We start from the raw sequence: 24517 nt of genomic DNA, 5'->3' as shown, positions 1-24517 counted from the left end.
CGTTAGTAGCAGGATGCAACGGAGTACTTTGAATCTATTATTTGTAAGAAAATGAATTCGGGTGTTGGTGGTGTCACAGAGGTTCTATCCACCCTAAACAATTGGCGATGGGTGGTGTCTCACAGGTTCTATCCATCCTAAAACCAATTGGCGAGGAGGGTGATTCAACTCCTTTTAAAACCTTGTAATAAGGTTTGCGACACGCACGAAATGGTAAAATTTCCATCCGTCCGACCGTTTACAACCGAGTAGTAAAAGTTCTAAATCAACACGTGTACAAAGTTAGCAGTTCTAAATCAAACACGTATACAACAGGTAATATTCCCGGTCTACGACTCTCCGAATGAGGATCCTCTTCGGATCCTTTCTGTGAGGATCCCAATGAAATTTCAATCACGTTCGTTCATTGTATATCGTGCGGTTAGAAATTATTGTAATTTTTTTATTTAAAATTAAGTATAAACAGCATTTGACGAAAATTGATTGCACGATGTACAATAAACAGACGTGATTAGAAGATGTCCAAAATCCTCACAAAAAAGGATCCGGAGACTCTCCCTCCATTTGTTATTCCTTGATTTAACGAGACAACAAACTTTTCTTCAAAGGATTTAAATTCACATTCATAAAATTTGAACTGAGAAAATCTCCTTGGGAAAAATGGAGATTTCGTCACTAACTCCCTGAGAAATTGTTTATGTAAATGCTAGGAATCGATGAACTATCAAGACCGTAAGATATTTCATATTTGTTGAATATTACATTTCCTAACAATTATATGTCTAATCTAAGCTCCCACTTAAATAAAATGTGAATCTGAAAAATTGGGAAAACGCCAGACACGGGTACATATTTCTGCAGAAATCTCCGAGTTCTAGGGCTTCAAACTTAATTTATCAAATGATTAAAGCTTCTGAATCACCCTAAGCTTGGCACTTCTAGCTCGGCTGTTGAGGCTCTCTTCCGTTTCAGATGGTGTAATTGGTCTCTTAGTGAGAATTATTCCCCTCAAGCCCTGTACCGTTTGTTTGATCCATGCTTCGTTTTCATCAATGTCGCTCATGATCTTTCTCAAATCTTTCTTCCCCGCTGCTTCTTCAATCATGTCAACGTCAACATCTCTGTCTTTGACGTTGATGATGTCTAGAAACGTTTGTTTCACAATTCTGTCCTCCAAACTGTGGAAAGAGATGACTGCCAACCTACCACCCGGTGCAAGGCAGTCAAAAGAAGCATAAAGAGCATCCTCCAGAGTCTTCAGTTCATCGTTCACGGCTATCCTCAGAGCTTGAAACACCCTTGTTGCTGTTTTAATCCAACCTTGCCGTCCTTCTGTGGCAATTGAATTCAACCTTAGTAATTAAACTTTTTTGGCATATCCATGAGCGCAACAATCAATGGTAATACGGTTCTGATAGACATATACTATGCAAAGCCAAAGTACAAGCACAATAGAACAAAAAGAGGATGCCTACCTCGACTCAGTGGAGTTGCACTTTTGATAAGATCTACTAAATCGCCAGTGGTATGCAATCCACCCTGTGATCGGGCTCTAACAATTCTATTTTGAAGAGAGAACCAGTTGCTTTCTTCCCCATAGTCTCGCAGGATGCGGCCTACCTCATTATCTGGCCAAGAGTTCAAAATGTCTTCAGCTTTCAGACTTGCCTGTCATAGCCCTACTCCAATCAATTAAATGAAACAAACATTTACAATGATGATGCAGCCAGAAAAAAACATGAAATCATGCACGTCATATTTCCTCGAAAACTTTCATCCCCCTACAAACTATCACCTAGAACTTCAATGAATCAAAAGCAGTGCTGGCAGAGAACATTAATTTGGAAAAGGGAATTGCTAACTGAGCTTTAGTTGGAACACAGGAATCATGGGTGTATATAACGAGGGAAACATAACTGGGGCAATTCATATCTGTACGACCCTGCATGACCCCCATCCTAAACATGTATAGCATTCCAAACCCAAACTGTGCCCTAATTGAACCCGCATTACGTCAATGGCATAACCAATAACCCACCCTGCTGGAAGCACGTATATGTAAATACGGTCACGACACCAATTTGCCACATGTTGCGTAACTATAAGCTACCCCTTGGTATGCCGTTCATACACATGATAAAAAAGGCATTCTAATAAGCATCACATTTGAGCTATCACATCAGCAACCCTCAAACTGGTCTTTGGGGAACACATGTACGAAGAAAATGGCATCAACGCCTCCCCAATGAGTCTTCAGAAAATGTTTAACTATTACCATGAAAATTGCAAGAAACCGATTGACTCAATAAGATCGCCCACAGTTCATAACAACATTCTACCAGCTCAAAGATTCGAAACCACAAATGCACTCTTAAAGTTCGTAAATATATAATTAGAACATAAAAAAGCAACTTTTTCCTAGTATCCATTTCACTCAACTAAATTAGATACAAAAATGCCAGAACAACTCTTACCTGAGGATCCATCCTCATGTCAAGAGGTCCATTAGCAAGCACACTGAACCCTCTTTGAGGATCATTTACTTGCATCGACGACATTCCCAAATCCATCAGTATCCCATCAATCCCCGTTTCAACTAGTGTCTCATCCACATCACAAAGCAGAGACTTCACATATCTGAAATTCTCCAAAAAGGTGTAAGCTTTGAGGGACGAAGGATTCGGGTCATGCAAAACAGAGTTGATCCGAGCTCGAGCCTTCTCAAGCGCCACAGGATCGACATCAAGCCCAACATACACTTCCATTTCCGGATGCCCTTCAATTATCTGCCAGTAATCAACAATTAACCCAAAACCCAGCTCGTAATTACATCAAAGTAAATGCTTAAAATGCTTTCTGACAGCCAAAAGAGCTTCAGACTGCGTTTGGCAGACAAACTTAGAAGTGCTTCTAGCTCGTCGAAGCAATTTTTTAAGAAGCACTTCTTCATGAATCACTAGCAAATGCTTCTCCAAAAAGCACTCTGATTGGATTTCTCATAAAAGTTTCAACTTGTTCATAATAGCACTTCAATCAAAAGCAAAAGTGCTTTCTGTGGAAGAATTCCAAACAGGCTATAAGAACTTACGAAGGTGGAAGAGTGAATACTGACCGCAGAGGAATGCCCGGCAGCTCCGACAGTGCAGTCGACGAAGTACCGGAGTTGTTTGGACGCCGGGAAAACATCCAGAACTTCGCCGAGCATGGCCGGAATGTGGGTACCGGTACCTCCATAACGCTTAATTGTTTCCAAGTGGAATTCCCTATCGGAACGCGTTCTCCTCTTCTCCTTTACCACCACTCTCTGCCTCAGCTCCTGCTTCTCCTTCCTCTTCTTGCTGGCGGCGCTGCAGTTGCTTCTGGCGCTGCGTGCGGTGGTTGTGAGGGTTCTCAGGCGGAATGATAGTGAGGCGAACGAGAAGAGCTTTGAGGTTGATGACGATAGTGCTGATGCTATTGCCATTTCCTTTTCCTATACAACTTGTGACCACATTGATGCGGTTTTAATTTTAATTTTGTAGCCCTAAATTGGGATTGGGATGCATACTGGATTGGCCCAAAACCGAATTCCTAAAACCTCGATTTAATGTAAAATTCAATTTTGGGGCTGTCATTTGCATTTTTTACATGTTAGGTTTGGGAATTTGAGATGGAGGAGGATCCTCTCCCCTTTATAATCTCTGTCATCTTCCCTCTCCTTCTATTTGAACATTTACAGTTTAGTCACGTCAACATTTTATATTGATTTTTTTTATAGAGACGATAAAACAAAAAACAATATATGAAATGAGGGGAGAGAATATTATGTGAATAGGAAAGGAGAGAATCTTATTCCATTTGGAAGGATTACAAGGCTTGTGCTATAGATTTTGGTGCTTTGAAACAGAGATCTTTTGTTGCAACTAAATTATAGTTACGGTGGTATCACATTATCAATTAGTTGACGAAAACCGTCCAATACGAGTGCTTAATGTTTCGGTGGCAATAGTTTTATATATGGCCTTTTATTAGTGATCTAGGATACTCAGGTGGTGGAGAATTTGTTTAAAAAGAATTCCCAAGAGCTGTGGTTTACTTTCATTACAAGAAATTCGAAGGATTGTTGGAATCCTCGGTCTAATCCACCTGCATAGCATTAGAATAGCACTCAACCAAGGAAAGGGTTGAAAACTTAATGCTTTTGCTGATAGAATTTGTTGAAACATCACACTTTGAATAGGTCTAACTTAAGCTGCTATGTCAACTGTCAAACTAAACAGCCACAAGCACTTGTGACTTGAGAGAGAGTGAGACAGTGTGAGAGATGGCGGCCTAGCTGCCATGTGTTTGTTTTGACTTGTAGCTACATTAGCTAGTATAACTCATCCATCCTCTATCTATTACCAACACTCAATCAAACATCAGAAATTTCGATAAAATTATCAGATTTGAATTAGTTAATGTTTATATCAAAATAAAGAGATCATCTTTTTACTTCTTTATGAAAAAATATTTTTTAAATTACGTAAAAATTATCATATTTGAATTAGTTGATGTTAATATCAAAATAAAGAGATCGTATTTTTACTTCTTTATGAAAAAATACTTTTTAAATTACGTAATTTGAGTGTTCCGACACAAGTTTTTCAAAATCGCATACAAATTAATTGATCAATAATATGAGGATGGATGGATGGATGGAAATATGTGGTGTGGTTGTTGGCATGTTAGGCTGTCTGCTGCTCTGCTCATAATCCATTTTTTCTTCTTTTGACTTGACTACTTTACTTAAATATATATTAACTTGTTCACACCATTCTTCCCCTTTTTATATAATAATCCCTCATAAATTCATCACCTTTTTTTTTTATAATCTAATTCTTTTCTTATTTATTATTTGTTTTTAATTCCATGTCCACCCCTCACTGCTTTTTAATCATGAACAAAAAATAGGTCCACCTTCTCTCACTCTCTCTCTCTCGACAATATAATCATTTCTAGGTCTAAAGGCAGTGAGAGAGAGAGGCTTTGGTTGGAATTTGTGAATGGATAACCAAGTAGAAGAAGAAAACCCCGCATCTTCTCCGGCAACAGGAAGAGGAGATGGTCGTGGTGGAGGAGGAGGAGGAGGAGGAGGAGGAGTGGCGCTGCTGCCTCTTCATTTCGAAGACAGAGCAAGAGCTGGCCAGTTTCCCGCTTTCATTGGCAAGCACAAACTGGCTGCTTCCATTTCCCATCTCGAAAACCAAATCGACATCATCCAGGTCAGTATATTCTTCACAGTGAATTCCATTTTTTTTACGAGACGATATTTTAAACTGCCCTCGAGACGAGATGTGAACTTGGTTTGCTGTCCTAACCAAGTAACCTAACTGACGTCGACGGAAAAGAAAGAATTTACGGAAACTTAAAAAAGTTGTGTGATTCATATGCAGAAAGAGCTGGACCACCTTGAGACAGTAGGTGAATCCTCCATTGTCTGCAAAGAGTAAGAAAATCAAATCCCAACTGCTCATCTGTTTTTTTCACATTTCCATCCAACGGCTCCAACCCCTCATCTACCTTTTTTTTTTTTTTTTTTTGAATAATATTTATTTTTGTCAATTTCATGCAGTCTCATTGCTACCGTTGAATCCACTTCTGATCCATTGCTTCCATGGTAAGAGAGAACTCTCATCCTAACGCCTTTTTTAAATGTCGTTATAGCTCAGTTAGTTAATAGCGTTCGCTCTGCACCCGCTATCCGTGTCCAACGGGTGATCTGATGCATGTTGTTTTGTGGTGTACACAGGACTAAAGGACCTGGTGAAGTAGGGTGGGATAGGTGGTTCCGAGGAGCCCATAACTCCAAAAATCAGAGCCGCTGGATCTAAAAATTGATCAACTTTTTTCAAGTATCACCCTTTTCCCATTCATTTTTGTATGCATATATACTCTTGAAGCAGAGCAAAAAACAGGAGGTTTCATTTGCTGCATTTTCGTTGACCATGTTTAGAATAAGCTATGGGGAAGAAAAATAATGTATGAAACTGGCCAAAATTATCGTTTTTCAGATTCTAATTGTTAAAATGATATGTTTTCAGTACATATCTCATCGATATTTAATTTTGATCAATTCAACAGTCGGAATTTGATTAACCAAATTGCGTTTTGGGGTTGGTGATTCGAAAATTTAGACAAATAGAATGCGAATTCTTTTTCTTGCTGCTGCAATCCAAGAATGCAAATGAGAGTGCATGATTCACGAGAGGAATGAAGACAGAAGTTGAAACAGAGGAAGTAACACATGAAACTCTTAATAATATACTTCAAAAAACTTGTGCAGTGGCTAACGGCGGGAAGCTATTAGCTATCAGATAAAACATCACAACCCCAAACACTCCAAAAAACATGTACATTCGACAATATACGCCATTGTTATCAGCACTGTTCAGCACATAAAAGAGGCACGGTAACATCCTTATCAACAGAAAAATGACCCACCAGTGGTTAGGCCCGACCAGGAAACAGCGCGCACGCCACATCTCCTTTTCTCATGTGTCAGCGAGCAATGGCAGCATATTGCAGTTCCACTCCGCAGGCAAGGGGCAGGGGTGACCTAAATTATACATGCTTTCGACAACTGCTTCTGCCAAAGAAGAGAGAACGTTCAATAATCAGAACTGATTACCCAATTAATCAGGCAAATCACAGGGAACATTCATGCATACGCAACTAACCTCTAGAATGCAGGTCATCAAAATGCCGATTGAAAATTTAGAAAACTTCAAGTCACCTCCCCTCTATCAATATCTACAAAAACATGGATTACTACACTCAAATATTAACTAGCAAAAATCACGCTTCTAAACAACTTGGGATGAAACATTTGCTGTCAACAGCGTCCCACGAAAACCCTCTTCGGTGTGTTGCACATCCATTTTCTGGTCAGATAGCTCATCTGTGGAACAATTGTCAAAATGAATGTTTAAGGTTAATGAACTTGACCAATCCACACTTCCTATGTCTTTTAAGCACCATATCAAAGAAATGCGAATAAATAACAGCATGAAATTACCAGCAATATCTCGGTTCTCATGGATTTCTGAATCGTTCACCCAAAGTCTATCCCCGGGGAATATATTCATGTCTGCAAGAGTAGCAGATTCATCCTCAACGACCCGAGTACCTTTGTGAAGTCCCTGGTTTTCCTTAACAATCTGCATAATTTAAAACTAATCAGATGGCATAGGAACAAAACAATTTTGATAAATAATTAACTCGTGCATTATGCTCGCATCTATGTGTTAGCTTCAAGAAGCGTACGCCAAAAGATTCCCATATCATCATTTTCAACTGGTATATGGTTGTGGAACCAGAGACTTTCAAACTTATTCGATCCCCAGTCTTTGTCTTCCGAGAGCGCTTGGAAACTCGGCGATCTGGATCAAAATTTGTTTCAGATGGTTTTAGAATTGACTTTGGAGCTTCCTTTCCATGTACAAAGTATACATATATGTCCTCATTGCAATAATCGAGCTTCCGCATTAATTCCCTGCTTTCTCTTTCTCCAATGCAGTCCTCACATATCTAGGAAAATTGAGACACCTAATCAGAAAATCTCGTAACTATGAATTCTAAATATGAGACTCGAAATTTATACAATCTTTGTGCAAATTCGATGTTGCTGGCACTTATAGTCATGATAAAAAAAAAAATGATTATTAAAAGAGAGGCAGTGAGAGAGACAATAAATCTCAAGGCAACTTGAGGTTTTAAATAAGTTAACTAATGATCCGACCAGAAGACTACGCATCCAAAAGGTTCCAGATATTGGAGCATCTAGCATAGACATATTTAAAAAGAAGCAAGAGAAACATGATATATAACAAGTGTCCTCCACTATGCATGGCACGAAAACAAAACTAAAAATGGTCAGTGTTTACCTCAGGACAAGTCTTAATCACAAGTTGTCTAGACTCAACTTCACCGTTTATGTGATTTGGAGTACTGAGGTCGTCCTCGCACATTGGCATCTCTTCGCAGGACCCTGCCAAATCATTTCCTTCAGTACTACTTAACTCTATTTCAGCAGATATGCCTTTCTCTTCAATACCACCCCAATCCTCACAGAAGGACTTCCAGTCATTCTCAGTAATGAATATTAACCCATCCACCTATAATCCGAGAAAAAAGAAGCAAGAGTTCCCACATTAGAGCATTCTCACAAGTACGACTTTGATCAGCAAAATTCAGTGAAAATTAAAAAACAAGAAAAGTCTCTTCTTTTATAAGAAACAATAATTTTTCAAATGATAAAAAGACAAAAAAGGACCAACAAGTTCAATCAATACGCATACACAAACACGCATTCATATACTTACAGAAGGAGACTTCTGGGAAATCAGACCACGTTTCTGGACCAGATCAACAGGCCTTTCTAGAAGTTGTGAATGCTGAAACAAAGCATGAGGGAGGTTATAATAATCGCATAACAAAATAACTGAAGAAAAATAAGGCAGATTGAACAGCATGGACCAGGATAGTTTTATTATTGAGAAGACACAGACCAGTAGTTCTTAAATGCACAACACAATTTCTCTTTCCAATTATTGGTACAGAACTTGGATCAATAGTAAGGTTTGTCCCACTCCCACCCAAAGTAAAGCTAAATATGTATTCAGCTTTCAATTATATAAAGATGGCATTTATGACATTGATGAACATGATTAAAGTCGAAAAGCATGCCAAAAAAATATTACAGTCTATTAGAGGCGCCGGATATTCAATAGAAGCACTTCCGGGAACCTCTACTTTACCTTTTCACACTTGAGCAAATCCATGATGCCCTCTAATGTTTCAGGTTTCTCCACTGAGGAAACATTCTTGCCACTTGCAGTAATGTAGTTTTTCCACTTTGAAAGCCAAGAACTGGGTATTAAGTAATATTTGCAATGCAGAGAAAGCGGCACACTTTTCCCCATGAGTAGTTTTTCATGATTCTGGCGCTGTTTGAGCCTCACCAATCTGCAGCAAAGATACTGGTCAACACAATTATACATGCTTAACAGCTCTCCGCTACGAGTGAAAGTTTTAATTACCTTAAGGAATCCTCCATACATGCAACTTCAGATAGTTCATCATTGCATTGGGAACACTGTGCAGAGTCTGAAGGAAAAGGCAAACAACCCAAATGATCATCAGGTTTTACTGTTAAAGCATCTTTATAAAGGAAGAGCCAGAGATTCTCGGGAACAAGCAATCTCTTAGCACCAGTGGCTTGCTCAGGCATAAGTTGCCCATGAGGACACCTAATTGAAGTTGTTGGTCCCGCATCAGCTTCAGCTGGAGCATCAAGAATTTTTCTTTTAAGCCACTGTTGTAACCTACAAATAAAATTGAATTAGAAACATTAGAGAAAAAGAAATATTATGCAGCAGAAGCTATGAGAAGCACAAAAGTATTGAAACAAAGCATAGTAGCTTCCTCTGTAATGCACTATAGTTAATAAATTATCCATTGGTTGTTCATATGAGAAAATCCCTAGGAAAAAGTCATATAAAAAAGTCCCTAGCATAAGAATGAAGAAGTCTGGAGGAAGGATAAAAGGCAACAAAATAGTTTGCAATCATACCATGCTTTAGAAACATAATATATTCCATCTGAACACTTCCCTGCAAGTGCATCCTCGCCAACTTGCTTCATTACTATTCTTCTATCCCTATAGCTGTCAGCGCAAACTACATTTCGAGCACCATCAATAAGGCAAACCATGCAGTAGTCATCATTGGCCAGTTCTGGCCCCCCTTTATACTGAACCAGCATTCAGTTAGAAAAGAAAAATCATCAGTAACTAGTATACATTTCATCGGAATAAAACTAAAAAGGGGAAAGAAAAGCCAAAATAAAATAAAAGCAAAAAGAAAAAAGAATAGAACATTTGATAATTCCAACACAAGAAAAACCAGAAAAAGATGAGTCAAAGTACTAATCTGGAGCCAGAAGGTATAAAGTTGACAGTAAGTAGGGTTCATAACATAAGCATCATGAAGCAAATTTCTGGGTAAGTAATTATAAACAACAGATAAAGTTCACACAACATTAAACGAGTCCAATAACGCATGCAAATACCTTAAAGAACAGCTTGGTCCATGCTTTAACTGACAACCGTTTCATGTAGCCAATCTTTGAAAGTGGAACTTTTCCATGCGAACATTGGATGGATGCGTTGTCAAGAGCACTGCAAGTGATTACTATGTAAGCCCAAAAATAAAATGTGAACCAGAAACCCTGACATTGTAGTTCCAGCAGAAATCAAGTTAAGAACTAAAGAAAAGACACCAAGCATATGCTTACGGTGAAATCATGTTATCAGCCCATTGACGAAGCCAGTCTGTCGATATCCAAAAAAAGGTTTCCTCAAGTTGTTGAACAGGAGCTTCAGACAAAATTGAGCGCACTTCCTGTCTTCGTTCTGTGATATTATTTGTCTCTTTTTTTTTTTTAAATTTGTATTGCTCACAAGCATCAAGATATGATGCATTAAAGCTTTCAATCTCATCACAAAGATGAGATGGAAGAGAACTACAAACAGTATCACCTTCTGTCTTCCTATCATTGCCATTACATTCCACATGCCCTTTCTCTTCATCCTCTGGGGTACGCCTGAGATTATACATCAGCATATATGCATCACCAGATGAAAATGTATCCACATGACTGGTAATAGATTTTGAAGGTTGTTGGTGAATGACATCCACATTATCACCATTCAAAATAGCATTCTTTTGTTCTGAGCAAGATGGATTAACAGGTTCGGGTTTAACAGGCTTGGTATTGGAACTTGAAGTCCCTTCTCCAAATGGATGAGAACCCAAGTTTGAGACTTGTTCATCGTCGAATTCCCACCATTGCCCTGTCTTCTCATCCTTGACATGCGCTACATAGTGGCCACTGTTAACTGCAGTTCCCTTGTGAATCAGCACAGCTGACAAGTCATACATTGATTCACCCTGAGAAGGTTCAGATAGCCTCTTCCTCATATCAAGTACTCCAGGAAAACTAAATGCGGAAGTAATTTTCTTCTTGGTTGTCGTCTACTGACACAAATCAATAGAGAATAAATTATTAAACAGAATAAAATAATTATTAACCACAAATCAACGACAACGTCAACATTCAACCATATAACAAACAAAAGCACAACCTCTACTCTGCATCAAAATCAAGCATGCGTGGTATATAAAACTGAGCTTACATGACTTTTTTGCAATCATTCTTGATTTCAACCATTGATAATTTTAATTACAAAGTGAAAAGTATGCATTACCAATAATATCATAACTACCTTTGGAAGAAAAACACATCGCTTAAGTTGAAAGTTCAGAACATCAGGCAGCGTGCGCAACTTGATGCTTCGAGTAGCATCGACTCTTGCTTTACACGACTCACAAAAATATTGATTCTCTCCATGAAGCTCTTCAACACTAAGGTAATCATCTAAACTCTCATCCAAACTTTTCAAACCCTTCACATTCAACTCCAGCTCATAGAAGTCTTCCATGTTTGAAGAAGCTTCAGAGTCTTTCCCACATTGTGAGCACCTACGCTCATGCAATTGTAAATAACATAAAGATAAAGAGAGATTTCAGAAACAATACTAGCACAAAGTAAAAGGCCTTAATACGAAGAAGTATAATTTTACTGCAATCAGCTTCGGTCTTTACCTAGTAACATGTGATACACTTCCACGAAAAAGATCTTGAACAACAGATTTTGCCTTTGAAACTTTAGAGTTGCTCAGACACCGTTCAAGCAAAGAAAGAAGTAAGGTCAGAAACTCATGACTGTCCTGTTGGACTCCATTATCTAAATCCAGTGTTTTTACAAAAGGAGAGGAGTCTATAAAAGCCAATTTACTGGCATGCAACTGTGCAAAAAGCCGAGAAAGTTGATTCAACACTGGCTGCTGTTCCAAAACCTCAGGTTCAACCAAGAAGATACCTTCCCGGAAGGACTTGTTCATGTACAAACACTGGAGTATGCTATTAGCATAGCATGTTGCACCAAGATTTGTGAGGCCTGCAGGAGAATCGGCAGTAGGACGAAGGTCCTGAGAAGGGTCCGGGCCAAGAGTTTGCAGAATCTCTGATGTCTTCTGCCATAAGCCTGATTTCCTACTTCCATTAGGAGGTGGAATTAGCCCACAAAAGCAATTTGGGTTATCTTTAGTATTCACACGGCAGCCCTGACAAACTGGCTTTGAAATTTTATACAGCATATATACATCCTCATTTGTAATTTCACCCGTTGCATGTATTTTCCTACACAATACCAACCATAATATGAGCCACGTACCAATGGTGCATATCAAGCAACCGATAACTCTTCTTAACATAAAATGGAAAACGTTTCTACCTCAATATTTCGGAAGTTGTGTCAACATTATCTCCTTGTCTGTTTCTTTTATTTTTACTGCGCGTACTTGGTCGGCTCATTTTAAAAACCGACCAACCCTGCAATGGTCATGTACCCAGAACATGAATTCTTAGGGATACTAAAAAGTATACGCAAACGTGCATGATAATCTGGAATGAAGATCACAAATTATACTCTCTATAATCATTTCATTTTGCAATAGGATGTAGTCAAAGTGTACAAACAGTACCCTTACAAAACTGGCATTCACAAAAAGGGTGCCCGCGAAAGCTCACATACTAAACCAACATGTTCTATATCTTCAATGTGGGATATTGGGATCCTAACACAGTTCAAAGGCCACCTGCAAAACTAATTTTCGAGCGGTAATGCCTTTATGTATATTTATCTTCTTCTTTTTTAAGCTTTTTTTTTCAAATACACTTTTTGATACTCTCGTGTCCTTGTTGTCACAAACAGAAGCTTGCATTCTAATAAATTCCAGATGCAAAGACTTCCACCATGCATTCTCAAAGCATATGAAAATACAAAACGACTTCCTACCAATGATTTTCAGGCAGCAGTATCCATAACAAATCAAAAAGCAAGCAAAAGAAAATTAACAAAAAGAGAAGAAAAAAAACCTAGAAACCATAAGAACCACAACAAAATCATGATCGAACCCAAAAAAAGGTAATCAAATCAAAATTCAAGCATGTTAAAGCAGTAGAAAATATAAAAAATTAAACATCAAAAAAAAAAAAAATAGAGGGAAAAATCTCAAAAGGGTACCTGGGTTCTGAGGCTGAGGAGCAGAAGAAGAGGAAAGCTTGGACCTTTGGAGATGAAATTTGAGGAATTAATAATTTTTTTCAAATTAACAAAAAAATAAACTGGGAAGTTGGGGGTTTTTATTTAGGTCAGCGTGCGAGGGAGGAACGAATGTCTTCGATTTTTGGTAAATCAAACAGCTTGGTTACGTTTGTATTTTTGCTAATTTTTTAATTAAAAAATAAGGGCTCATTTTTAAAGAAAACTAATGAAAATATTTGAAAATGTTTGAAAATTTTAAGTTTTAACTATAAACATAAAATAAAGGATAAAATAAATAGTATCAAAATTGAATTTTTAACGCAAATATGTGATTTTTCGTTAAAGTGAACAGTATCAGAAATTTTTCGTTAAAGTACCCTTATTTTTAGCTACATTCCCTAGTCAATTTCGATCTCACTTTTGTTTCTTGAAATATAATATTCGCTCTCACTTTGACTTATTTCTATGTATTTCGTTAAATAACGTTTTAGGCTTATTTTGTAGTTATACTCTCTGGAACTCGATTTTACTGTCGTTTTGCCTCCTTAAAATCAAAAGCCTTCATTTTACTTCTTAAAATTCAAAATTTAACCCACAGTAAAAACGAACAGAAAAACATCAATAAAACTAATGATAAAGTGGCTGGAAATGAGGGAGAAGGGATGAGACCCATGAATTATTTTTTCTATTCTTCTTACTTTTTTTTTTTTTAATATGTTACACAATGTTTCAATTTTTGTTTGTTTCAATTTTTGTGGCACTATTTGATTAGATTTGTGAGCTTTGTATGTGTGCCACGTAATTCTTAAATGGATCCTAATTATGTCACATAAGTAAAATTAATAGAATACAAATAAATAAATCGAAGTGAAACAAATATTAAGTTTCAGAAATGAAAATAACGATTATGAGTTTCAGAAACAAAATGAGATTGAAATCAAGTTTCAAATAACGTAATGACAAATAAATATTCTAAAAATATCTTTTTTGATCCACATCAGCATATTTGATTTTTTTTATAATAAAAATAATATAAACAAGATAAATCAAATTTTAAATGAAGGAACTAAAAATAACCCAAAAATAAATGTGGTTGGAAAAGGAAAGGTCGAGCCATGGAAAGAGACTGGAGGTAGGGGGAGAGCCTACGGGCAGACAGGGAGAAGAGTCTTTCACTCTTTGTTGTCAAATTCAAGATCCAGTCAGAATGTCAGGAGACTTTTTACAGTTGGTAGTAGGGAAGGATTGTTGCCAGATTCTTTTTTTGAAGATCTAAGGAATTCTATGATCATGATCGTTAATCATGCGATAAAAAATTATTTTAAATTTAAATTTAAAATTAAATAATAAATAATACTTAATTAAAATTGACTGCATAATATACGATAAATGATCATAATCACAGAATTCTCCATATCCCGAAGAAAATGATCATGCAGGATCCTTTTCCTGTGGGAGGTACTTACATCAGTAAAATTACAACTTTGGTACAAGTGTCATCAAGGGATGAGTGGGAATGGGATGAGCTAAGCTTCTCTAGGTTAAATGTAAAAAGCAAAAATGTGAGGATGAAAATGAAAATAACTCTCCATCTCTATGTTTGTTCTATAAAGACTGTGGTTCCAACTTTTGTTTTGTTTTTCTAAACAGTAATGTCAGGGAAATTAAATTTGTAGATAAAATTAAATTATGTGTCATCAATAAGATATGAGCATGTTTATCAATGTTTAAGTAATAATTCAATTAGCAACTTACATGTTATTTAGTTTACAAATTTAGTCTTTCCTAGTATTACCCTTTTCTAAACTTATTTGGAATGAGTACTTGGTTATGTTCCAATGATTGGACACATATTTCTAGATGATGAGTACTAGGTTACGTTCCAATGATTGGACACATATTTCTAGATGATTGGATACATATTGCCTGAATCGATGTTGTATATTTGAAAGATGTTGACCCCCTTGCTTCTCTCATGTTACAATCTTCTTCCCACTAAGCCCCCCTTTCTCCTTAGTCCACAGAGACAAAATGTAGGACTGGTGCCAACAGTTCATCAAAGAAGAAAGGATTCATTGACCCGAGATCACTGACATAACATTCTCAGCCGCCTCAGGTCTGGTAGGAAAGAAACCAGTAGCCAATGACTGGCTCTACTATGGAGCTAGGTGTATACCGCCACGTCAAGACTATCTTCGAAAGTGAGATCACCACCAGCTTGTTGAAGAGGGAAGATCACTCCTAAATGCAGCCGTATCTATCGTCTAGTCAATTATGTTCCACTTAATTCCTGTTTCATGGCCGCATATATTTCTAGCTAAGGAATGGGAAACCTTTCTCTTGTTACATGAATCCAATTTTCATTTCATCCGAGAAAAGCCATATTTTTCTCAACAATGTCTTTGTCGTTTGATCCAATAGCGTCCCGTTAGATAGGAACAACTTTGATAAATACTAATAACTCTCAGATGGAGTATTAGAACAAAAAAAATCCATTAGATAATGAAGTATTGGTTCTAAGCCATCTATGGTGATGAATTAACAATTTGAAGTACCTTCCTTGCGTATCATTGATAAACCAGCGTTTACATAGATGTAGGAAGATCTGTATGGGAAGTAAGAAGCCCCATTGACATCTTTTCATCTGCAATGAATTCTCGATGTGAAAACACAGGTTGATCTTTGAATAGGAAAAAGAGTGGATATGCAGGGTCCCAAATGAATTGGTTTATCCGAGCTAGACAACGGTTTAGCAATAAAAAGTTACAACAATCGAACCTAAAATTATTCACTTACAAGTAGAAAGGATCATCATTAAACCGTAGTACTAAATGGTGGTGGTATGAACATTTTTTAGAATAGTGTTCGTTTCAAGGAAGGACGGGTCAAGAAGGATATGAGATTATATATTTTTTGTTGGGCAATTTATGAAATTATATTCGTATGAAAGCTTTTCATAATTAATGGTCGATTTGTAAGAACAAGGCTTATGAATGGATTTAATATATTTCCATGCTTGTTACATTCATTTTTTAGAAATACATAACTTTACTCGGAAATGAGAAAATCATCAAGTGCTAAATTTAAAACCTACGTGCCCGCTGGATTTGTCATTCACATTTCTTGAAAATACGTTAATTATATGACACAGAAAGTCGCACCAATTCAAACACAGGACAGAAAGACAAATAGAAATTGGAATAATGTCATTTCTCATTCCGAACAAAAATACATGTTAACCCTATAATTTCATAGATTGAGCTATTATTGATACTCCAAAGAAAAAGAGCATTCCTTTTACTGAACAAGGTTTTCATTTTTAACATATAGCTTACGATGCATGCGTACGGGCAGCTAAATTAATTAGAGCAAATGTGCTGACTCTATGCACCTGAGTTTGAATACTCTGACCTACATTTCATGATTTAAAGTAAAATATGACTTGAATTTACCTTTTCTTAAAAGTATGTATTCGTGTAGTTCAAGTTATCGCCCCATTAAACAAAAGAATATTTTGGTTAAAAATATTGTGTGTGTATATATATATAAAATAAAATAAAAAAATAAAAAAGTAAAAGAAAGAAACCTAGCGGTAAAAGTACTTTCTCATCCTCCCCTAAATCAAAATAATAAAAATAAACAAATAAAATGTAGGAAAACCACACCACTCAAGCAAGACTCTTTTGTATCACTTGCAATACTACAGCACTAAAGTTTGAATTTGGTCTGTATATGAACCGTAACTGTATAGCAGCTCCAACTATTGAACAAGCTCAGAAAATAACAAAATGAAAGCTCAAAGATGCACAAAATTACAATCAATCCGCGTGTTGTACGATCATAAAGCCTCAAAGCTGCAACCAATCTGCGTATTCTATGACCTCAAAGGCCGCAAAGTTTCTCGGCAAGGCACCTCTGACATTTTCTTGTACATGAGTAACACAACAATCATATATAAATCCACCAGCAGAAACCTTCAAGGGGAAAACAAGGCCAGATCGAAGAAAAGAACATCTTAACCCTCCTCATGTTTTTCTAAACGAACTGTATCGGCCAATGCAGGCTTTTCGGTTACTTCCTCAATCTCTGAACCAGCTTTGACCGGGCTGGTACTTGTGAGTACACTGTCATCCAGAGAATCACTTGCTTGCTTTGTCGGCTCACTGATGACCCCTGTTCCCAAATTGCCCAAACTAGGGGTGTTAGAACCAGAAGTACTCCCTTCCAGATGTTTTGGCTGATTTAAGGCGTGACAGTGCGGGCAAAAATAAGTGATGTAAGGGAAATCTTCCTTCTTAGCAAGCCCTACATAGAGAGAAACATATGACCGTTGTTAGATTCAACCAAAAGAATGAAAGAAAACGAACACTGAGGAGAGTACACGAGACTGCACAATGATTCGAACTTAACTTTCGGTTCTAATCATGACTTTACTTCACTTGCTTAAAAAAAACATAAAAGAAGTAACAGTACTAGGATTCAGGTGTTGATAACTTACCATTGTGCATATGACAGTTGCCACATATGAGCGCATAAGACTGTGTTGGATCCTCACCCACAAGTAATGCTGCAATCCGAGCAATCCATCCTCCATCCTGTGGAGATGATCCTTGAGGATTATGATGACTAACAACTAGCTGATTATACTCAGAAGTCTGAGCACCGTCGGACCTTGCAGAACGAGGTGTCTCTTCTTCAAGAGGATTCAGTGGAACACTTCCTGTACTATTAGATCTGGTGTGCACTGGTTTACGGTTTCGAAGTTCACCAGAATGGACAAGTTCAACATCATGGCTTTTCCCTGTTGAGACATTACCCTTAGTTTCATCTCCCACATAAAACTTCAAGCCTGAATCAGTACCCAGCTTTGATGCCAGGACAGTTGCAGCAGCTGCCTTTGCTGCTGGGTCAGGATCATATCTCTGCATAAAAGAACATAACTTAGGCATATACGAAGACAACAGATAAAGACAACCATGGTACATCTACCGTTATTCAAACACAAACCACTGAGTTCCCCAAAAACATAGATAAGTTAAATAAAATCGAGCAAAGGGGTACAATAATTGATCTGAGGATGCCTTCGTCTCACACATTTTCAATTAATGCACATGATCTCCTGAAATTCTTCCAAACAGTATTTGCAATAACATTTAAGAAACTCTATCCATTCAAACCATCAAATGAGATAATATGAGATGCAGGGGTAAACAGGCATCATGACCTACCCAATTCGCCTGATAAAAATTCAACAAGTTAACAGAAAATACCAAAGAGAATGCAGTAATGAGACATAAATACATACAATGAATGCAATATAGCAACAAAACTCTCTTCAAACCATTACCTGAATCAGTTGTTGAGTACTGTAATAATTCGTCCTCTCTTTAAGTTCATCAATTTTTGCTTGCCTTTCAGCCCTAAGCCTTTCCAGGGTTTTGGTGTCCTTGCGATCTCCTATACATCGAAATATATGGATATCAAATTGCTGATGCATATCAGCGTATCAACATTAGACAAGTACCCTCCACTTAGTTGCAGCATCCTATTTGGAAAATGGAGTTATGGAAATAGATGGGTTCATATACGAATGATCAAAATTATTCACCAGACATTTTAATCAACAGTAATAAACTAATGAGATCATCGAACTTCTAGTTTCTAGCCTTCTGTCAATGATCCATTACAATACCAACATGGCACTAAGCTCCTAAACCCATACGTTTGATACTTCAATATGGACTTCATACGATACAGACATGTATGAAAGCTGATAAATAGACTCACAACATACATAATTTACAAAAGTAACATATCAAGAAAATCAAGACGGGCATGATATATGTACAAATTGAAACAGTACTGAACTTTGAACTCTGTGAATACATTTTCCCTGCTCTAAATGCCTTATGAATTATGATGAGAAGCTGCACACCATGTGCACTAAGAATATACGACGAGGCTTAAAAAAACTCAATAAACAAAGTCGGAAGCCACCAATGCAAGGATAAGTTCTAACTAATGCACAACCTGAAATTCTACCATAAGCACGGAAACTAGACACCTTTGCAAAACAAATGTTCCAGATATGACCAAATGAACATAAAAAAGTAAGCAAGCGGAGAAGTTTTAGTTAGACACTCACGCATCTTTGTGAAGCTCATAAATGCCGAATAAGTAACAGAAGATATAGCAGGCAAAAGAAACATGGGCAGAATACGAAATGTCCTCATCTTCCAATCTAAATCCGTCGCTCTCGTCGATACTATAGCATAAGCAATTGCAATAACCTGAAATTGACAAAAGTAAGCAAAGCCCAGCATTCTTCTCTGATACCATCACACTTGAAAAACTCTATATTCCAAGAAGAAACTTGACAATTGTTATGGTGCATTATCAAAACCTTTAATGGGCATTGGCATGAAAAATAAGAATTTTTAACAAAGCCCTAATTAATGGGTTTTACTATAATAACACGATTAATTAAGCAAAGCAAGAGATTTTCAATTACCTCAAAGAAGACGGAGAAGAGAATGAGATTTCTGGCCATGCGCCTCCAAGTAATGGACCGCCTCTGCATTCTAGCGAGGACAGTGGCTTCCTCTTTCGAAATGTGCTGAAGCCGCTTCTCGAAATCGTCGCCGTGTAGTCGGAAGATCCCACTGAACATTCTGGACAAGATTCCATGGCGCTTCTTCTTCGCAACCGCAGGCGCTGCAGCCGCCGCCGCGGCGTCCTTCTTGTCGCCTTCTACTCCGACGGCTTTATCCTCCGCCATTTCACCAATTTTCGGATTCTCTATCTCTTTCTATAATATAATAACAAATTGAAAGCGAATAGCAAATCAAACGTCGATTAAGCAAAATACAGAGATGAACTCAGATCCGGAAGATTATGAGAGTTGTGGGGGAGAGAGAGAGAGAGGAGGAGGACCTTGAAAATGGCGATGGCGGATAGGGAGAAGGTTGAATCGATGGAACTTCTTTCTGGGTGTAGGGGGTAATGATGGAAATCGACAAAAGAAGAGAAGTCCGTAAGGGCGACGCAACGCAGAGCTCTGATCGATGAAGAGAGAGAGAGAGAGAGAGAGAGTATCGGCGATGGAGTGAGTGTCGAGGGAAAAAGGAGAGAAAGGGCGTCTTCACGAATGGGGTTTTTTTATTTTTTTCGGTTGCTACTATTCAATTAGACGCACCGCAAGAACGCATACGCGGGGCCGGATAACACGGTGAGTGGGACCCACATCGGACCGCAGGGATCCTGTAACCCGTTCGTTGGATTCCACGACCCACCCCCTGGCCAGATCTCCAACCGCGCTGAACTGGACCTTAATAAAATCCCCGCGCCAAAAAGTCTATTTTCCTAACTACTCAAACCACTTTTCCACATAATTAACTAATTTTTAAATTCTTTGTTCTTTTTTAAAGGGTAAAATTGTTTGTCCTTTTTCTTTAATCAATAACGTGCATTAATAATAGAGTAATGTGATTCACACACTTATTTTTATTTCTCACACCCTTATATCGAAATATAACCAATGATATGAGTATAACACCTTCAGGTATGGGATAAATTTCATATCCCAAGCCCTCGATGATGGTATAACATGAGAGAAGTTATTTTGCAAGTTAGACTCACTTTTCATTATGTGTTAGTAAATGCACGATATGTTTGGACGAGATTGATAACCCTAACCCTACCCATACTAAACATGTCTTGGTAACTTGTGAAGGAAGGAAAGGAAAAGAATCTTACTTTTGAGATCCTACAACAAAGAAGCCAGGAAATCGTTTCCAAAAGAAAGCATTTCAGGTTCCTTACCTTCGGAAGGACACAAAGCTTAGCATAAAGGGTTTGTCAAAAATTTTACCAAGGAATAAAGTTGACTATCACGGGAGCGACTGCCGATTCCCGTTTCACCGATCCCATCGCCTCTTGGTTTTCTTCAGAATTGTGCAAGGATGACTCAGAATCTCATGGTTATGAACACTTGAGATCAATATGTTACATTCTCTCTACTATGAAGAGCGAAAAGTTTAACGCAAAAATCTAGTACTTTGCGGTAATTTTCCAACCTGCAAAGTTTTTCTTCCACAAGCAGAAAACTGCCAATTATCAGAAGGGAATCTATATCCTCCCAAACTGGAAGAATTACAGGATATTGAATAATGATGAATAAAAGATGAAAGATGAGCGGACCGTGCATGTAGGCAATCAATCCTGTATCCACCGCTTGTATATACGGTATATCATCTGCGCGTGAAAATAAAGCATTCAAAAGAACGATCTTGTTCTCATTACATGTGTGAGTTCGGTCATGCTATCCTTAAGTTTTAAACACAAATAATTCTCAATAAAATTGCACAGACTAATTCAGATATGTTTTGGCTCAATAAAACTGGACACTTATCACTAAATAACATAAAATGCTTATGAAGATTACAAGAAGTATGACTATATAATCAGAAATCTGAAACTCATGTATCAGGTAAGATGAATATATGTTGGTAGGAAATTGATTGAATGAACCAACCTGAACAACTATAGGTGAAGCATTCATGCCAGAGTCCAGTTGAATATACTCCATCGCATCAGGATTTGTCATTATAATGGTGGTCAAAATTGTAGGATGTTGGGCCCATCCGATCTTCACAAGTATATTAAAGCATCCCGCTTTCCATGAAAGGAAAGATCAGAACTGGCCCCAAGTTTTAGCAGCAGGACAATCAAGCAGAAGACCGCTTTGATCCTGAAAGATTTTTGCAAAGAACAGTCAGCGATGATTTAACTCGCAAAATTATAAAATGAAAAGTTTGAAGCCCTGAGCTGACGACGACTAGACTTGACCAAGAACTTTCTTATCCATCCCAACATAAGCTATCAAGTTTTAACTCAACACCCAACTAGACATACATCTTCGAATGTTAGTAGTCTGGTAAAAGTACACAAACTTCTTTGTCCAGCTTTCCATTGACCATAATTACCAAAAAGTCTTAATTGATACACAAAAACCTACAAAAGTATCACTCATATTGTAATGGAGCATTGGTAGAAACACATACCTTCTAGAAAAGCAAACAACAGATTCCCATTTGCCACAAGCAGAAAACTGCCATTACCAGAATGATTCTATGGATTTAGATCCAAGTAATTTCACTTGCATGCCAAAACGGCAAAACATGCTCGATGCACGGTCTGAGTTTAAGGAGGATAACTCACAACCCCTTCTCAGCCACTTCTGGTAAACACCAAATGCCATGTCAGGCTCCTTAATTTAGCAGTACTTCTTGAAAAGTATACGATATGGAACATAATCGAGAGTTAAACCAGATTCCTGTATCTTCATAAAAAGCTCTTCTGCCTCCTTCATGTTACCTCTCACGCAGTGCCCTCTGATTAGTGCAGTGTAAGTAAACATATCTGGATCAAATCCTATTCTCAGCATTTCATCATATAACCAGAATGCAAAAAGAATGCGCCCTAATTTACAAGCAGCACCTATCAACAAATTATAAGTGACAACATCAGGACAAATACCAGACATAAGCATTTCCTTTTTGAAAGCAAGAGCACGATCAATGTTTCCTCCTTTTACTTGTGCGTGGATCAATGCATTGTAAGTATACACATTTGGTTGAACACCAGAAGAGAACATATGATCCCTGACAGAGAGTGCAGCACTAAGATCCCCATGTCTTCCATAACAATCGATAATACAATTCCATAGTAGTGGCTCAGGCACCATTGACTTCTCTAGCATACGAAGAAGAAACTTGTTAGCTCTGAAAACTTCTCCTTTAATACACAGGCCCTGAACAATTATTTTGTATGAAACTTCATTTGGAGTAACTCCCATTTTTGACATACTTTCATGGACGTAGCAAGCCTCCTCTAATTTTCCTGCTTTGCAAAGACCACTTATAAGTGTATTAAAAGTAATAACATTAGGAAGCAATCCTCTTTTGATCATTTCACAAAGGGAACCATAAGCAAGGTTCATGTCTCGACTCAAACAAAATCCATTGACGAGAACATTATATGCAACGACATCTACTTGGGCATTCATTTGGACCATGTCATCCCAATTACGAAGTGCCTGAACCATATTTCCGTTTTTAAGATAACCATCCATAAGTGTAGTTGAGGTAATTAAATCTGATGCTGTCTTGTCATTATCATCGTCTAATATCTTGTTAAGAAGTATCTTCACATTCTCCATAAGACCTTTCTTGCACAATGCATGTACAAGTATGTTGTAGAGAAAAGATAAAGAGCTTTATCCACATCATCAAGAACGCAATAACCCTTAATAAATGTGTTGTATGTAGCGCAATTGGGAGGAGGGCCCATTTCTAACATCTCTCTAATTAGCCAATCTGCCTTCTCCAAGTGACCAGTTTTACACAGTCCGTTTAAAAGATAATTGTGCATCAAAACATCAGGAACAAAGCCTTTCTTTATGATTTTTCTCTGAAGCCAAAAAGCTGTTCCCAACTTACCATCCATGCATAAAACCCTTAAGATAATTGAACAAACCCTACCATCCATGCATAAAACCCTTAAGATAATTGAACAAACCCTTATGTAGTTAACTTTAGAAGCGCAACTTATAAAGCCTATCTCTGCCACTGATATGCTTTCCCTGCAATTTTTCACATAGTCAACAAAAGCTTGTAATGGAATATGACGTACAAAATATGTATCAATCCTTGAGCACTAGTTCCCTAGTTATCAAACAAGATTGTGAATTTGATCCTAAAGATTACAAAGACCGAAAACTGACCTCATTGTTTTCAGACGTTCCAAACTGTCCTTCAACATTGCATCCAACGCATTGAAAACTGCGAATGGATCTTGTTCACCGTTGGAATTCTTCTCCTTTGAAAACCAACGTTGAGCACTCAAATGGTAATTCTCATCCCACTTTTTCATGAAATCTTCAAAAGTAGTTGGAAGTAGATCCTTACCCCAACATTTCCAACATTTGAGAGCACCATATGGTTTCTAGTAATATCTAATACCCAGTGCATTAACTTCTTAGTTTTCTTGTCCACTTTTCTACTCAGTTTTTTCTCAGCAACCAAACAGAAAATCAAGAACATAACTAGAAAATGGCAAGTAATAAAAGCATCTCCATCAAATCTTCAGGTTTTTTCTTCCTCTTTTCTACTCAATATTCTTAGCAACCAAACAGCCGACTATGAGTAAGACAAAAAACCGATGAGTTACTTGGCGTTGTTAGCCTGGCAGTACAAAATGTTGACAAAAATGCGAGCAATGTTGTGCTTGATGGAGTCGAGGGTTCGATTCAAGCAACTCAGAAGGGCAA

At 37.6% G+C, this 24517-nt stretch overlaps 4 protein-coding genes and 1 pseudogene across 4 annotated transcripts; 1 reads left to right on the top strand and 4 right to left on the bottom strand.

Annotated features, from left to right (window-relative positions):
- Positions 1-686: 686 nt before the first annotated feature.
- On the bottom strand, positions 687-3598 carry LOC137733735 (uncharacterized). The gene is made up of 4 exons (XM_068472904.1): positions 3113-3598; positions 2475-2786; positions 1476-1668; positions 687-1332 (listed from the first exon to the last, which is right to left on the bottom strand). Exons 1-4 carry the CDS (start codon positions 3461-3463, stop codon positions 905-907), a joined length of 1284 nt encoding a protein of 427 aa, XP_068329005.1. The 5' UTR covers positions 3464-3598; the 3' UTR covers positions 687-904.
- A 1299-nt stretch (positions 3599-4897) lies between these two features.
- On the top strand, positions 4898-6066 carry LOC137733741 (guanine nucleotide-binding protein subunit gamma 1-like). The gene is made up of 4 exons (XM_068472916.1): positions 4898-5243; positions 5415-5467; positions 5594-5638; positions 5771-6066. Exons 1-4 carry the CDS (start codon positions 5025-5027, stop codon positions 5850-5852), a joined length of 399 nt encoding a protein of 132 aa, XP_068329017.1. The 5' UTR covers positions 4898-5024; the 3' UTR covers positions 5853-6066.
- A 193-nt stretch (positions 6067-6259) lies between these two features.
- On the bottom strand, positions 6260-13327 carry LOC137733725 (ubiquitin carboxyl-terminal hydrolase 26-like). Its single transcript, XM_068472892.1, has 15 exons — positions 13168-13327; positions 12376-12473; positions 11685-12281; positions 11306-11561; positions 10315-11054; positions 10090-10198; positions 9593-9771; positions 9060-9344; positions 8778-8985; positions 8343-8414; positions 7905-8135; positions 7285-7548; positions 7037-7178; positions 6699-6919; positions 6260-6607 (listed from the first exon to the last, which is right to left on the bottom strand). Exons 2-14 carry the CDS (start codon positions 12453-12455, stop codon positions 6825-6827), a joined length of 3258 nt encoding a protein of 1085 aa, XP_068328993.1. The 5' UTR covers positions 12456-12473; positions 13168-13327; the 3' UTR covers positions 6260-6607; positions 6699-6824.
- Positions 13328-16856: 3529 nt separating this feature from the next.
- LOC137746167 (uncharacterized protein At2g24330-like) lies at positions 16857-20305 on the bottom strand. The gene is made up of 6 exons (XM_068486251.1): positions 20122-20305; positions 19700-19996; positions 19334-19478; positions 18536-18645; positions 17687-18110; positions 16857-17493 (listed from the first exon to the last, which is right to left on the bottom strand). The coding sequence occupies exons 2-6, from the start codon at positions 19964-19966 to the stop codon at positions 17204-17206; spliced, it is 1236 nt and encodes a 411-aa protein (XP_068342352.1). The 5' UTR covers positions 19967-19996; positions 20122-20305; the 3' UTR covers positions 16857-17203.
- A 404-nt stretch (positions 20306-20709) lies between these two features.
- LOC137716977 (pentatricopeptide repeat-containing protein At5g24830-like) lies at positions 20710-24401 on the bottom strand (annotated as a pseudogene).
- Positions 24402-24517: the final 116 nt, after the last annotated feature.

Source organism: Pyrus communis, chromosome 1 (genome assembly GCF_963583255.1).
Source record: "Pyrus communis chromosome 1, drPyrComm1.1, whole genome shotgun sequence".
Taxonomy (NCBI): Eukaryota; Viridiplantae; Streptophyta; class Magnoliopsida; order Rosales; family Rosaceae; genus Pyrus; species Pyrus communis.
Note: the sequence above shows the minus strand (reverse complement) of the source record. Positions and strands in the feature narration are given on the sequence as shown.

Coding starts and splice junctions, on each gene's coding strand:
- LOC137733741 (XM_068472916.1), top strand. CDS start 5,025: ATGGATAACCAAGTAGAAGAAGAAAACCCCGCATCTTCTCCGGCAACA. Junction 5,244..5,414: donor ACCAAATCGACATCATCCAG/GTCAGTATATTC, acceptor ATTCATATGCAG/AAAGAGCTGGACCACCTTGA. Junction 5,468..5,593: donor TCCTCCATTGTCTGCAAAGA/GTAAGAAAATCA, acceptor AATTTCATGCAG/TCTCATTGCTACCGTTGAAT.
- LOC137733725 (XM_068472892.1), bottom strand. CDS start 12,455: ATGAGCCGACCAAGTACGCGCAGTAAAAATAAAAGAAACAGACAAGGA. Junction 11,055..11,305: donor GATGTGTTTTTCTTCCAAAG/GTAGTTATGATA, acceptor TTGTGTCAGTAG/ACGACAACCAAGAAGAAAAT. Junction 8,136..8,342: donor TTTCCCAGAAGTCTCCTTCT/GTAAGTATATGA, acceptor CTCGGATTATAG/GTGGATGGGTTAATATTCAT.
- LOC137733735 (XM_068472904.1), bottom strand. CDS start 3,463: ATGGCAATAGCATCAGCACTATCGTCATCAACCTCAAAGCTCTTCTCG. Junction 1,669..2,474: donor ACATGAGGATGGATCCTCAG/GTAAGAGTTGTT, acceptor GGGCTATGACAG/GCAAGTCTGAAAGCTGAAGA. Junction 1,333..1,475: donor TGCAACTCCACTGAGTCGAG/GTAGGCATCCTC, acceptor CAATTGCCACAG/AAGGACGGCAAGGTTGGATT.
- LOC137746167 (XM_068486251.1), bottom strand. CDS start 19,966: ATGGCGGAGGATAAAGCCGTCGGAGTAGAAGGCGACAAGAAGGACGCC. Junction 18,646..19,333: donor TATGAGCTTCACAAAGATGC/GTGAGTGTCTAA, acceptor TTCGATGTATAG/GAGATCGCAAGGACACCAAA. Junction 18,111..18,535: donor GTACTCAACAACTGATTCAG/GTAATGGTTTGA, acceptor TCTTTTATGCAG/AGATATGATCCTGACCCAGC.